This window comes from Rhinolophus hipposideros (genome assembly GCF_964194185.1).
Source record: "Rhinolophus hipposideros genome assembly, chromosome: 6".
Taxonomy (NCBI): Eukaryota; Metazoa; Chordata; class Mammalia; order Chiroptera; family Rhinolophidae; genus Rhinolophus; species Rhinolophus hipposideros.
Window position 1 is genome coordinate 68,083,043 of NC_138052.1, and position 15,402 is coordinate 68,098,444.

At 36.4% G+C, this 15,402-nt stretch overlaps 1 protein-coding gene across 7 annotated transcripts in view; it reads right to left on the reverse strand.

The window, feature by feature from the left end:
• SF3B1 (splicing factor 3b subunit 1) overlaps positions 1-15,402 on the reverse strand; it is a 48,402-nt gene that overhangs the window by 18,017 nt on the left and 14,983 nt on the right. For 4 of the 7 annotated variants that reach the window (XR_013993541.1, XM_081051835.1, XM_081051837.1 and 1 more), the window contains 3 exons: positions 3,650-3,816; positions 2,328-2,432; positions 1,826-1,940 (listed from right to left, as the gene is read on the reverse strand). Coding sequence is in view for 3 of the 7 variants with exons in the window: in XM_081051835.1 (XP_080907961.1) it covers positions 1,826-1,940; positions 2,328-2,432; positions 3,650-3,816 (387 nt within the window). In the remaining 4 variants the exon portion in view is untranslated. Of the gene's footprint in view, positions 1-279; positions 1,630-1,825; positions 1,941-2,327; positions 2,433-3,649; positions 3,817-15,402 lie in introns of those variants that run through there. The other 3 variants (XR_013993542.1, XM_081051838.1, XM_081051839.1) reach the window with 3 other exon arrangements.

Below are 15,402 nucleotides of genomic sequence, written 5' to 3' on the forward strand. Positions count from 1 at the left end.
CAAGAGTACAATAAATAAAAGATAATTAGGTTCAACTGATTTATCTGCCCTGCTCTAACATTATGTTATTCCATAATCATTTAAATTTTTTTGGTGGAAAACTTTAATAATTATACATCTTACTTTTTATTGAGTTTGCTGATCAATTTAACCTGTTTGAACACAAACATATCTACAGCAGTTTAAAACAAATATTTTAATGCATATAAAAACAAAATGACAGCACAGTTTAGTCTTCAGAAGTGATGGGTTCCTGGGTTGCTAATCCGGAATACGTACACTTTCTTGCCTTTGTCTCCATCAGCAGTTCTGACTTCAAGCAGCAGAATAGAAGCCTAGAAAATTATCTCTTTACCATTAGTAACACTTTGGAAAGATATTTATATTCAAAACATTACCTGTTGCAAGCTGTTAAAATCCTGACTACAATTAACTATGACTAGATAAGTTCTTCATACATTAAGTTCTTTAAAAGTTCTAAAACAGTTACAGTTTAGAAAATCTGATTTTTAAAAATATACCTATAATCTCATTCTGATGTCATGTTACTAAAAAGGGCTTCATGCTTTTTAAGTTTTGTTGACCCAGAAACATATTTTCATTTTCTTAGAAAGTATAAATTACAACTAAAAACATATTACTTGAATATATTATTTCTAACAGTCATTATGATGCACACAGAAGAAAAGTGGTTGTACAAAGAGATGTGTTAGTCTCTTGGTTAAGGTTTCAATATTTGCTTTTCAAACTTCAAAATATCTTAAAGAAGCCCAAATAGTATAAAACAAGATTCACAAAGGCACACTACGTTTTAGAAATGTGATAATTAGCTATACAGTAGTATAGCATCACAATTTAGGAAAATATAATAAAATTCTAAGACATTTCCTATGCTGAAGATCATGCCCAATTGGTAGTGTCATTCTTTCTGACACTAGCTCTGATAAGACTTCCTTTGGAATACTTTTTCACCATAATCTAGAGAGGATGTGTTGAACTGCACCCTTAAGAATGCAGACAGGACTGGCATATAGCAGTACTGCTGTAGGAAAGAAATTAAGGACAGTTAGTATGGGCCTGTGAATTCTGACATACATGTTTAAATCAATTACAATTATGCAAGTAAAAAAAGAATATCCCTACTAATTCATGCAGGCTGAAAAAGTCTAATTTATAAACCTGCAGCAGAATCTCATTTTAAGAAACAGGCACCTAATTTTGATTTTGAAACTCACTCACCTGAGGAAAGCTTCCATCAGGCTCACTATGCCCCTTGTGCTGACCTGCACACTAAAATTAGCAAAACAGACTCCAACTATTAAAAATATCAAAGTCTTTGTATACATACTTTTGTTTTAACTTTAAGTATGCTTAAAGCAAAGCAGGTGCATTTACTAAACTGCATTTAGAGCAATATGGGGGAGCTCTAACGTGAGAAACAGTTTCTCAAAAGTAACAATCCTAAAATCTAGGATTTGGAATGAAAACTTTCAATAACTTGAAAGTATTTTGAGCAGAAAAACATATTTGTTCAAAGTATAGAAAGCGTACCCAAAACAAACGTAAAAGAAAAACCTTTAACCCTTTGCGTTTCTATGGCATTGGCTCATTATTTTCTTGTCCTTCTACCTGGAAAGAAAACTTGCATTATAAAGATGAAGAATATGGTATCTGTGACTTCAACCAAATCTATACACATCTATAATAAGGGGTATTTTAAAAAAGAAAAACAAATTCATAAGCATGCCAAAAAAAATCAAAGGGCTAAAGACAACTTAATACAAATAAATTTGTGAATACTGATAGAAAAGTGGGAAAGAATTACCATCTGCAAAAGGATCAAGACGCTCTGGGGAAATTATCATGGTCCGCCTGTGCTTTTTGTATTCATCTTCCCGGTCTGCAATTTTCGGAGGTCGGTGCTCAGCAAATGGATCATACTGAAAAGAAGTATGTCTTACTTAATATCCACTTTATTAAATAACCAAACAAAATACCATAAAAAACTCAGAACACAATAAAACATGCAAAAATGTTTAAATGCCTACTAATAAAAAAAAATCTGTATCATTTTAGGGATGTTAATATGAAAAAATACGGAATATGGAAATGTAACAATACACATATCTACATTTTCATAGTCAGTTCTTCATAAAATGATTACCTTTATAAAATTAACCATTATTTTTAACTCTCCCAAATCAACTCTCTTCAAAACATTGTAAGAACTTGATTCCTAAAACATGTGGGCTTCCCTAGGAATTGAGACATTCAGTTTTCTTTGGCTAAATAAACCCTGGTTTTAACCAAAAAGAAAAAAAAGTCACCTGTTCCGTTGACTGTGGTATATCATTAAGCAATGCCACAGGGGCATGGTATCCAGGCTTCTTCTGACCGAGCAAACTTGTAGATGATGAGTAGTCATCGTCATCCTACAAAGAAATGTCCCCCCAAAGCCATAAACAAAGTATCAGAACTTGAAAATTATAATATACAAAGATTCAACATGAAATCAAAAAAACTGTGATAGCTAAACCCTTGTTCATAAAACTTGTAAACACTTAGGTTTCCTTTTCAACTCAAAAAAGCCATTAAAGAAATGAAACTTAGTTCTCTCTACTCTTAAAAATATTAAACGAGGAATGCTTACTGCGGAAGTCAATTAAAATAAAGTAGGTATGAGGAAGAAAAACTTGAGCATTACATTTTCTCACAGAAGGCATGATGAAATTTGTTTTTCAAATTTAGAAACTACAAACAGCTTATCTAAAACTCTCCACTTTCCTTGTTTTTTGAAACAGGGCTTAACCAGAGAAACAAGTACAATGTAATTAATTTTAAATGTATTTGTTTTCCTAGTAAAAACAGGAAATGTTATATTGTTACTTTATTTGTATAAAAAGTATAACAGTAGGTAACACAAGATCTTAACACCTCATGATTTCATTTAAAAATGAAACCGTAATTTCCCCCTCAGCTTCTGGAACATGAAACCATCAATGTCTGTAGATTGGCATCTAGAAATTTTACCTTTGGGACTTTTCAATTTCCTCTTTAAAAAGCACCAGCTATTAAGATGTGGCTTGAATGTCATAAAAATAACAAGTCTATACTCTATATACGTGGAATGTTACTGAATCACACAAAAATAGACAGCTATTTCACCAAAATACAAACTATGTGGAATACATAGCAACACTTTGGGGGTGTGGTCATCCTCCATAGTAACTGAAACAGCCATGAAAAGTCCATTAATACTAGGATGCCAAGGTGGGAAAAGCAGCACCAAGCACAAGTCAGAAATCAAGTCACAAAGACAGATGGCTATTTACTATGAAGTCACTTCTCACAGGGGCTACTCTGGATAGAGCTCAGGATATAACAACAGGGATTTACTTTACAATGGTTAATGATTTGCAGGTGCTTTGTTGTATGAACTAGTTTTAACATAAAGATTCAGAACTGAGAACTTCCAGAAGTTTCTAAACCTTAGAGAGGAAGGACACTTTCAATAGTTTTATCCTCTAAAACATCTCCCAAATCCCAAAATGTCTCCCCCGATTATACCAGATAACTCTAACAGAAAATTCCTTTATATTTCTTGCTCTCCATCAAAAAATGTTTGACTCTTGTATACTTTGTAACTTACATCTTCAAGTTCAGTTGCAGCAATTGATGTCACATATCCAGCAAATCTGCTGTCACTTCCACCATAAATTTCCTGATCATAATAACCTGTAGAATCAAGGCCCACTCCTTGAGCTTCATCAAGAGCTGCTTTCTTGCCTTGAATTTCTCGAATCTGTGCTTCGATATCTGTGGGAAAATTAACAGACTTTCTTAATTTCATTTTCCAACACAATGCATTTCTCTACCAGGTATTATCAAAATACCCTTCTAAATACAGAAACGTAAAAATAATTATACCACATAAGAAGTTAAAACTGTATCTGGGTACTGATTTTTTAAAAATTTAATAACTCTCCTCCGCCTTAACAGCCAATACTCACGTACAGAAAAGATGCTTACTATGTCAATTACAAATTACTCTTACCTTAAGAATGGGTTACCAAAGTTTAAATTATTGTTGAATTCTAAACCTTTCCCCAACTGAGAAAATAATTCTGTTGATGCTGATTAGGATCAGCATCAATTCTGTTGATGCTGATTAGGACCAACTTAAAGTTATTTAAGCTCAACATTACCAGCAATGTAAAAACAATACCAAGGAGAGTGGTTCTCAAACTTGAATGTGGAACAAATACAGATTTTACAGATGTAGACATAGGTTTTGTTAAAATGCAATAGGCCTAAATCAAACTCAAGTTTCTGCATTCTTAACAAGCTACCAGGTAATGACCTACACAGCTAGGACCACACTCAATAGTAAAACAATCAAGTCTAAATTCTTTAACATGGAACTCAGAGCTCTACACAACTTGGTTGAGACTACCAGAACACTGATTAGTTTTATGATTAAAGAGTCTGAGCACTGGAATCAAAACGTCTGCCTTCAGAGAAAGGCTTTCTCTAATTAATGCTACTTAAATTTGCAACATACAGATTTTCCTACAACATACAATTTTAAGGATTAAATTACCCAAACACCATGTTCTATGCATAGGTTTGACATTTAGAAGATGCACATTTGATGAAGCATCAACTCTTCTCAACTGCTTCCCAAACTTGCCAATTTTGAATTTTGAATTTTTTCAAGACTAGAAAAAAATAAAAAAGTACAGTGAACGCCCACATCTCTTCATCTATATTAATCAACTGTCTATGTATGTAAGATAGAGCAAATATATGTGTATACATACGGCTTTTCTAAACCATTTAAAACTCCCAAAGGCCGGACCGGTGGCTCAGGCGGTTGGAGCTCCGTGCTCCTAACCCTGAAGGCTGCCGGTTCAATTCCCACAAGGGCCAGTGCCAGATGGCTCAGTTGGTTGGAGCGTGGGCTCTCAACCACAAGGTTGCCAGTTTGACTCCTTGACTCCCGCAAGGTATGGCGGGCTGCACCCCCTGCAACCAACAAGGGCAACTGGACCTGCAGCTGAACTGCGCCCTCCACAACTAAGACTGAAAGGACAGCAATTTGACTTGGAAAAGTGGAAGTACACACTGTTCCCCAATAAAGTCATGTTCCCCTTCCCCAATTAAAAAATATAAATAAATAAAAGTCCCAATATTTTAGCATGTACTTCCAGATTTAGAATAACCATAACAGTATTAACATGCTCAAAAAATTAAACCTTGATAACGTTATCCTGTAATATATAATCTAGCTTCAAATCTCCCCGTTTGTACTAGTAACATCCTTCCTAGATGTTACGTTATTTGATCTATGATCCAATCAAAACGACATTGCATTTAGTTGTCCTGTCTTGTCTCCTTCAAATGCAGACTAGTCTGGGCAGCCCGGTGGCTCAAGTGGTTTGAGGGCCGTGCTCCTAAGCAAGGTCTCCGGTTTGATTCCCACACGGGCCAATGAGCTGCACGCTCTACAGCTAAAACTGTGAACAATGGCTCTCCCAGGAGCTGGGCTGCCGTGAGCAACTGGAGGTCAGCGTGGGCTACGGTGTGCTGCCATGAGCGGCCCAGCGTGAGTGGGCAGCAGGCATTGTGAGCGACTGACAGCCGGTGAGAGCTGCTGTGAGCCGACCACAGGCGACAGACTGCCTCAGCTGGGGGGAGTGCAAGGCTCACAATACCAGCATGGGCCAGGGAGCTGTGTCCTACACAACTAGACTGAGAAACAATGGCTTGAACCGGAGTGGGGGAGGCGGAAAAAACGGGGGAAATACAGACTAGTCTTCAAACTTTAAAAAAAACCTTTTGATACCAGGTAATTTTAAACTACAAACTGGTATTATTTTAATATGAATAATACGTACCTGTGGGAAGAGTTTCTATTGTCAGTGATTTCTGTAGGCTAAGATACAGATGTTTCCATTCTTTCTAGCTTATTACTTTCAACTGATTTAAGCCCTTTGATAACAAGCACTTTAAAAAGCTCATTTACTAGTTTAAAAGGACTCAAAGAAATAGATTTCAACTACATAATGCAAATGCCCAGCCCTCACCCCCAGCTAAGGGAGAAAACCCTCTGTAGTTCAAGGAGGGTGTGGTTTAAAGTAGAAAATGTAGTAACAGCTGGGCCACATTTCCCTATAGGATCCAGAGTAAGTCTCAGAAACTCAAATTCATGCAATAGGTTTACTACTGAACTAGCAGTCCCAGTTTGTAACCAGATCTCAAAATAGTGTGTCACAGAGCCACCGTCTCAAAAGTTATTACTTTTTCCTGCATCTCTCCCCTCAAACTGTTACAGCCGCCCAGGCAGCCAGGGGCGTTAATCACAAACACAAATATCTTCATTTGAGCTGCATGGTTCATTTTACTATTCTACTTTTCCTGTATGAAGTATTTTTAAGTTTTAAATCCATATTTGCTACCCCCATGTACACTTCTTCTCCTAAAAGAAACCTCTCAGTTGTTAGCAATATTGGCTAAAAGGTAAGGAGAGATTTACTCTTCATTTTTTTCCTTTCTGAACATTCCCATTTCTGAAATATTTGAGGTTTTTTTTTAAAAAAAAAAACACCACAAGGTTCATGTATCACCTGTTTTTAAATTGGCAAATTTAAGTAAACAGGTTCTTTTAAAGGACCAGAAGTGCTACTGCCATCAGGATCCAGGCAGGAAACCCGAATGGGTGAAGCAAGCTAGCCAAATAGCCTGCAATATCCCTTCTATAAAATCACTGTAGTTTACTGACCACCTATGTCGAAACCATTTGGGTTCCTGTTACAAGAACAGACTCACAGGCCTCAGATACACAGGGTCAGAACCTCCAACTTAAGAGCAGTTTTCCACATTAACACCCCAAGAAACTCATAGTACTTGGACCTTCAGTCCCTCCATTTCCAGCCCCAGCTCACCCTTACTAAAATTGCCAATTTAAAACATCATTTTATACCTTTCTAGCTCATGTACAAACAAAAAACAGAAAAGGGGTACTAATTCACAAAAATCGTATCATACTATACATCATCACTGCGCAGCTTGCTCCCTCCCACTCAATACATCACAGCTTATTCTCCTTCTAAAGAATTTTCCATTTTAAGTTTTCAGTAGCTGGTCATTTGAATAACGCATTTATTTAAAAACTACTTTCGTGTACTAAATTTTACCTGATTTTATTCTCTGTTCTTATGATCAATAAGTTTTCTGATTACAAAGACACAAAATATTGAATTAGTGTTTTACAAAGTCTATGTATATCATGACTGGATTCCTATTAAATCCAAATTTAGCAACAAAATTACCTACCCCAAGGTCTCCTGGGGGTAGGCAGTTGTTTGTAGTTCATTAATTCTGAGGGGAGTTCATTATTAAATTTAAACAAGGTTGCATGGTTCAATATTTATATGCAAACCAAGTATACTGTTTCTGTATCTGCTTGAAACTAGGAATAAAAAGTGGGTTTTGTTTATATATTGTGAACTGTAGCACATTTACACAAACATCGTGTTATCCACAAAATTCAGACAACAGATTCCACAAAACCCAGCAGTTATAGCAAGTGACAGAATCAAAAACGAAAACTCAACAATTATTTCTTAATAAACTATGTGCCAAAATACCAAATATAATATACTCAAATACTTAGAGCAAACATATGTATCGTTACATTATCATATATAAGGCAGTTTTTGTGTCTGCAATGTTTCATTTCCAAAATACAATTTGTGGAGCAAATATGGCAAACATTAAGAATTGTAAAGTTGGACAAAGGATTAAATTGTGTTCACCACATTTTTTCCTACACTTTACTATGTTACACTATTTCATAATAAAAAGTACTTTCAATCCGTAGCAATCATTTAAAGCATTTTCCCAAAATTTTCTCTCTCCTATCTATACCAACAATGGTTTGTAAAATTGCAAACTTCGAATTTTATAAACATTTTACATCTCTGGGAAAGGCAAAGAAGTTGTCTCTAACTCCTTATTTTCAAAGCTAGCACTAAATTACAGCTCCTGGTATGCAGGTATTCCTGTACTTTCTTAAACATGAGCAAATAGATTAATAACTGACAACAAATGATCAATGCATAAGATTTATTGGCAGGTATGAAGAAGAAATGAGGGAATATGCCAAAAATAACTAAAGGCCCAAAATATTAAACAAGACTTGAGGCAAAAGAAGAAGGAAATGTTTATGCTAATCTCTCCCTACTTCAATTATGATCAACGTAAAAAAATCCTCTGGGACTGGCTCGGGGGCTCAGGCGGTTGAAGCTCTGTGCTCCTAATGGCAAAGGCTACTGGTTCGATTCCCACATGGGCCAGTGGGCTCTCAACCACAAGGTTGCCAGTTCGACTCCTCAACTCCCACAAGGGATGGTGGGCTCCAGCCCCTGCAACTGAGATTGAACACGGCAGCTGGAGCTGAGCTGCCTCTGAGCTCCCGGATGGCTCAGTTGGTTGGAGCACGTCCTCTTATCCACTAGGTTGCCGGGTTCAACTCCCGCAAGGGATGGTGGGCTGTGCCCCCTGCAACTAGCAACGGCAACTGGACCTGCAGATGAACTGCGCCCTCCACAACTGTGATTGAAAGGATAACCTGATTTGGAAAAAAATCCTGGAAGTACACACTGTTCCCCAATAAAGTCCTGTTCCCCTTCCTCAATTTAAAAAAAACAAACAAAAATCCTCTGTTCCACCTAATCCATTTCAAATTTAGACTCCCTATAGTTTGAGACATTCAGATGAGAAGATAAAGAGAAATGGATACTGTCTGCTAGAGACTGGACAAGACTATGACTTCCTGTGGTCACACACAGGATTGCTAAGAGCTGGCATTCTAATCACCTGAATCCATCAAGTATTCCAGTCTTCATGATGTTGTGTGTGCCTTTTTATTACCAAGTAGTATTACACCGTATTGTAGTGTGTTTATCCATTCTCTACCTGAGCTTCAGTCAGGTTGTTTTAAGTTTGTAGATTACAAATAAGGCGGCTACAAACATTTGGGTATAGGTTTTTGTGTGAACATAAATTTTAGCATCACTTGGGTAAAACCTAGGAGTAGGACTGCTGGATGGATCTTATGGTAAGTATATGTTTAATGCTATAAGAAACTTAGAAAGTCCTTTTGATGTGCACAGGAGAATTGAATCATTCTGTACAATAGAGGAAGAAGAATTCTGAGAGATGAAATGAAGGGATTAAGGGAACAAGTAAAATGAAGAAAAACTGAGGCGAGATTAGTAAATTTCCAAAGGTTTATAGTGTTGAAGAAAAGGGTGTCAAGAGGTAGACATAATGTGGATTTGTCAATTATCTGATTTTCTGAATGAAAGCCTCACTTCTCTTCCCCACCCGACCCTCATCTTCAGTAAAATGGGGGTGGGAGGTATATGGTTTAAGATTCTTGGTTACTGATGCTGATCACTTAACATTTGGAATCCTAAAATGAAGTTAAGGGTAGTCTTTCAAATTCCCAGAGTTGGCACAATCTGGAAGTGTTTTTAAAGTCTTAGACAAGAAATCAAAGTATAAGCTAAGTATTTGACTTATATTTACCAAAGAGCCTCACCAAAGGGGAACCTCGAGGGTTAGTTTTCAAGAATGTGATATTTCTTAAATTGGCATTCTTATTTACGCTACATGTATCACAGGGATTTGTACAAAACTAGCAGTTAAGCTGATCAGAAAACTGTGAAAGTATATTAATTGCCATTAAAATTATCATGGGAGGGGCACCTGAATTTGCAAGTCTCATTATATTTCCTTGCCAAGGCAGGTCCAACGGAAACCTGCAGTATGAATTCAGAACTGTGCTCATTCCTAAAGCCAATGGTTTTCTTGGAGCGTCCCTTGCTGTGGGCCTCTTGACATCTTGATTGCAGCAGTAGTGGGACAGTTTAAGAGGGAGTAGTTTTGAGTGTTTTCATTGCTCTTCCCCTATTCCTCCAGATTGTGAGAAACTAGGACAAAGGTACTGCAACAAATGAGTTGCAAAGGGGGAAAAAAGAGATGGAAGAGGAACATGAAGATTTAAGACTAATCATGATGTACAGACTGTATTTGGAACTTGACTCAAACTGGGGAAAAATGTTTATGAGGCAATTAGCAAAACTGGAACACAGAATGGATATTTTATTAATTTTAGGTGTAATAATGGGACATTTTCAGTCCTTACATTGTAGAAATACACAGCGAAAAATGTACAGATAAAATGATACGTCTGGGATCTGCTTCAAAATAATGGAAAAAGTAGAAGGGACCCGTGTACAAATTAAATAAAAGTGGCCCTAAGTTTATAACTGCTGAAGCTATGTGGTTCATTTCACTATTCTATTTTGGTATGTTTGCAGTTCTCAATAAAAAGTTCAAAAAATTTTTAAACAGTTTCCTTAAGTTTCACCCTTTTTTCTCATACTTGGTTCTTCTTTCTATTCCCTTGAAACCAAGGCCTTTGACCTCAACAGAAAACAAAAGCTTTCTCTTCTCTGAAGTGGAGTCCACTGCTACACATAAACCATTTTTTTTTCTTAGCTCTTTTATGTAATATCTTTAACCTCAAAAGCTCCAACTCTGGGGCGGCTGGATGGCTCAGTTGGTTAGAGTGCAATCTCATCAACAGGGTTGATGGTTCGATTCCCACATGGGCCAGTGAACTGCGGCCTCCACAACTAGATTGAAGACAATGATTTGTCGCTGAATTTCCAGATGGGCAGCAGGATGGCTGAGTTGGTTAGAGCTCCAGCCCTCAACAAGGTTGCCAGTTCAATTCCCACATGGGATGGTGGGCTGCGCCCCCTGCAACTAAAGATTGAAAGCGGCCACTGGACTTGGAGCTGACCTGTGCCCTCCACAACTAGATTGAAGAACAACGACTTGGAGATGACGGGCTCTGGAGAAACACTGTTCCCCAATATTCCCCAATAAAATTAAAAAAAGAAAAGCTCCAACTCTTCTGAATCTCCAGTCATTTTTTTTCCTTTTCTGGCTTTACTGATCTTCCTAACTGATACTAATGCAAAATTTTTTAAGTGTTAAGATATACCGTATTTGGAGAGTATAATGCACACCCACATTTTTGGCCCAAACTTTCAGGGCAAAACTCTTTTAACTTTTTAATTCAAATTTTTATTTGTTTACACTTAAGTATTTGATTTTTGTATGAGAAAGGAATTTTAGCATTTATTTTTTATTTTGTTTGTAATTTTATTGGGGAAGGAAATAGGACTTTATTGGGGAACAGTGTGTACTTCCAGGACTTTTTCCCAAGTCAAGTCATTGTCCTTTCAGCCTAGTTGTGGAGGGCACAGCTCAGCTCCAGGTCCAGTTGCCGTTGCTAGTTGCAGGGGGCGCAGCCCACCATCCCTTGCGGGACTTGAGGAATTGAACTGGCAACCTGGTGGTTGAGAGGACGCATTCCAACCAACTGAGCCATCAGGGAGGCAGCTCAGCTCAAGGTGCCGTGTTCAACCTTAGTTGCAGGGGGTGTAGCCCACCATCCCTTGCGGGACTCGACGTTTCGAGGAGTCGAACCAGCAACCTTGTGGTTGAGAGCCCACTGGCCCATGTGGGAATCGAACCGGCAGCCTTCGGAGTTAGGAGCACAGAGCTCCAACCACGTGAGCCACCAGGCGGCTCCTAGCATTTATTTTTTAACATATTACGGTACAAGAAATGTCATGTAACAAATAATTACATAACACAAGAACAAATACAAGGTACAAGAAATTTTACATACCGGTAACATAATTTACAATACCATGTTTCCCCGAAAATAAGATCTAGCCAGACAATCGGCTGTAATGCGTCTTTTGGAGAAAAAATTAATATAAGAACAGTCTTATTTTACTATAAGATTGGGTATAACATAAAATATTTTAATATAAAATAAAATATAATACCGGGTCTTATTTTACTGTAAGACAAGGTCTTATATAAGACCGGTCTTATATTAATTTTTGCTCCAAAAGACGCATTAGAACTGATTGTGCAGCTAGGTTTTATTTTTGGGGAAACACAGTATTTATGAATCATAGAAGGCCAAGAATTCTTTATCATTGCAAGTTCGTCATAAGTTCAACAAAACCAATTATCATATTTCAGGATATTATTTTGCATACGGGTATCGTTATTGACTTTTAGAGTTACACTTTTAACTCATAATCATAAAAAGAATTAAAAACATTTATGTAGATACGGAATTAGTACTACCTATGTAAAATGTGCATCCTTATTTTACCCTCACAAATATGGGCAAAAAAGTGTGCATTATACACAGCAAAATGTGGTAAGCATACTTTAAAACTAAATTTGCTCCAGTGAACTACAGAAAAGAAATGTCATTATTCAACTGAAATGCCCCTCTCTTTGGAGGGGAATTCTGATCCTAGGAATACTTTCAACTATCAGAGAACAAATAGATGGTAATTACCGGTGAATTAATTAATAAATTTGTGATCGAGCCCATTTAAATCTCAATTCATTCAAAAATAGATTTCCACTTTTCATTTACATGAGAATTTACTACTTTTATAATCAGAAAATCATGTTAAAATTAGTTTTCTGACAAATATATCAAAAGTTTTATCTAAGAACTGAGTCTGACATCAAAAGATACCGTGTTTCCCCAAAAATAAGACCTAGCCGGACAATCAGCTCAAATGCATCTTTTGGAGCAAAAATTAATATAAGACCCGGTATTATTATATTATACTACCCTATCTTACATTATTGTAAAATAAGAGCGGGTCTTATATTAATTTTTGCTCCAAGACCCGTTAGAGCTGATTGTCTGTCTAGGTCTTATTTTCAGGGAAACACGATAGTACTGCAGAACTGGGGGCCTTTTAAAAGATGGGCAACATCCTACCTACTAAGTGTATTTTAAACTAAGATCTCTATTAAGGTAATTCTGAAATAAACCACCACTCGTCACACCATACACAACTGTTTAACTGCTCCCACCAAATTCTGTCCCTCTACTAGTTTTCCTCCTATGCCTTTTATTTTTTTATGTCTCAGATATTGCTATGCCCAGATTGTAACACTTCCTCCTCAATGTGTTTCTATTCTTCATTTTTAATTTGCATTATTTGCAATGTTCTAATTACTGTTTGTTACATGTTACAGAGACATAGCCTTCGGATGTTATTCACTCACTGACACCTTTTAGTCTGGTCCGTTAAGTGTCATCTGTTCTCCACCAGCCAGAAGCAAGTGGTGAGCAAGGATTTCTCAAATATGAGGTTTCTAAAAGACATCCAGAAAAATATCCCAACTCTCAGGCTTTTCTTTAAATAAAATCGCAATAGGATATCCAACTATAGTGGTAAATTATTTTACTGAATACTACAGATATCAATTCCTAAATGTGCATGAATGAAAATGATGAATTCCTAATTGATACTAATTAAATGAATTCCTAAATTCTACAGAAAAAATCGTTTTCAAAATCTTTAAGCAACTTTTTATTTTTATTTTTACTAACAACATCCATACCGGACTACAAGTCTTCAAAGCAATAATTATCTGAATATAGGAAATTAAAAATTTCATCAGATGCAGAAAAATAAAATGACTATGCAAGCAGAATTAGGGAAGAACACTTTTTCAGCTTTGTGATGCCAAAAAAAGAAAAAAAATCCATTCAAGGGATGGGCAAATATATGGAATTTTGGGATAATCCATTTTCCCCTTTCTAAAACAGAAAAGAGTGTGTGTTCCCTCATTTGCTAAAGTCAGCAATATCTGAAGAACTGCTAGATGGCAAGATTATGCACACTAATAATTATATACACATGACACAGTGTGACAAGCAGCAAGATCCCAAAGGCTGTATTTGATCTGAATAAGTCTAACTCTTTTTATATTTCAATACTGGAAAGCATAAGCCACACTGACTAGGGTAAACCACCATCCTCAAAGAGGATGTTAAGGGCTAATCCTAATAGAAATATTTGAAAGGATTATGATAGAGAAAAAAATTAGTTATCAGTTTGGCTCAATGATGGGATAAGAACCTGTGAGAAGAACTGTACAGACAGGTATAACAATAAACTACTTCAGTTTGAATACAATATTATTTATCTCCCAAGATTCAAGCACAAACAAACTGATGCAGCCATTACTTCAAGAATAAATTACAAGGTACAACAAAGAAATGTCTTTACCAGCAACATTATTTAGGATGAAAAGATTGTATAATGTTCTTTACTTAAACAATATGATGATGGACAACTCTAAATCAAAAATTAAACAAGTATTACACATTTTAAAAAGCTGCTCCAGTGAGGTTCAAATTCAAGTCCACCTTTCTACCTCAAGAGGCTAAGTAAGAATGGTTGCTTACTCCAAGTCATCCCTCACACTGCAACCAAAGTCATTACCTTCCTAAAACACAAAAGTAACCTGTTACCTGGAAGAAGGAAAGCACTTTATTCCATAGTCACTGGAAAGCCAAAATCAAAACTAGCTCAGCGTTCAAAGCTTTCCCTACTTTGAGCTAACCCAACATTTCTTCCTCCCATATGAGATCCCACTTCCCACTCATCTCAGCCAAACACATGTATCCAAACCTACCCAACCGTTCCAAGGTCAGTTTAAGTCCCCCCTTTCTGTATCTCTCTTTTTAATACTTCCAGTATAACCTCTTAAAAAATGTTGGTGCAATATTCAGCACCCACTATGCACCCACTATGGAAGAGAAAACCTTAACACAACAGAATATTTTAATAACAAATTTATAGAGTGCTATAGTTACATAAAAACAAACAAGCAAAAAACTCAAAACTAATTCTGCTCCAGGTTATCAGAGATGGCTTCAAAAGTGAAAATAGAGAAGGACCATGAAGGACTAGAGTTCTCCAGGAAAATGACATAAGGAAATAAAGGAAGAAACTATGTAAATATAATACGGCGTGTATTTCTACTAAACATTTATCACCCTGTCTTATACTCCATAGTGATGGACAATGTCTTGTACACAGCACAGCGCTCATATGGTAAACATAATGTTCCAATTTTTATGGCATCTGTTAATTCATGTTGACAAAGCATAATCCCCCCATCCAAAACGGCAACTTGGGCCAATAAAATTGAGTCTTCTATAGCCCAAATCTTTTAACTGGTTTTCTAAAAATGCACTGAAACTAATCAGAACTTTGATTTTTCCTGTCCAAAAGTACCTTATGATGAAAATATCAATAAGTAATCAAAGCCACAAAAATGCCTGAATGAAAATGTCAACATCTTCACATTTTCTAATTATTTTGCAAAAGGTATGTTGAGATAGACCAAAGAGAGAAAAATAAGTGCCTAAAAACACTTCTACGTTAAAATAGTGCTTAAATTTTAAATACTTAACAACAT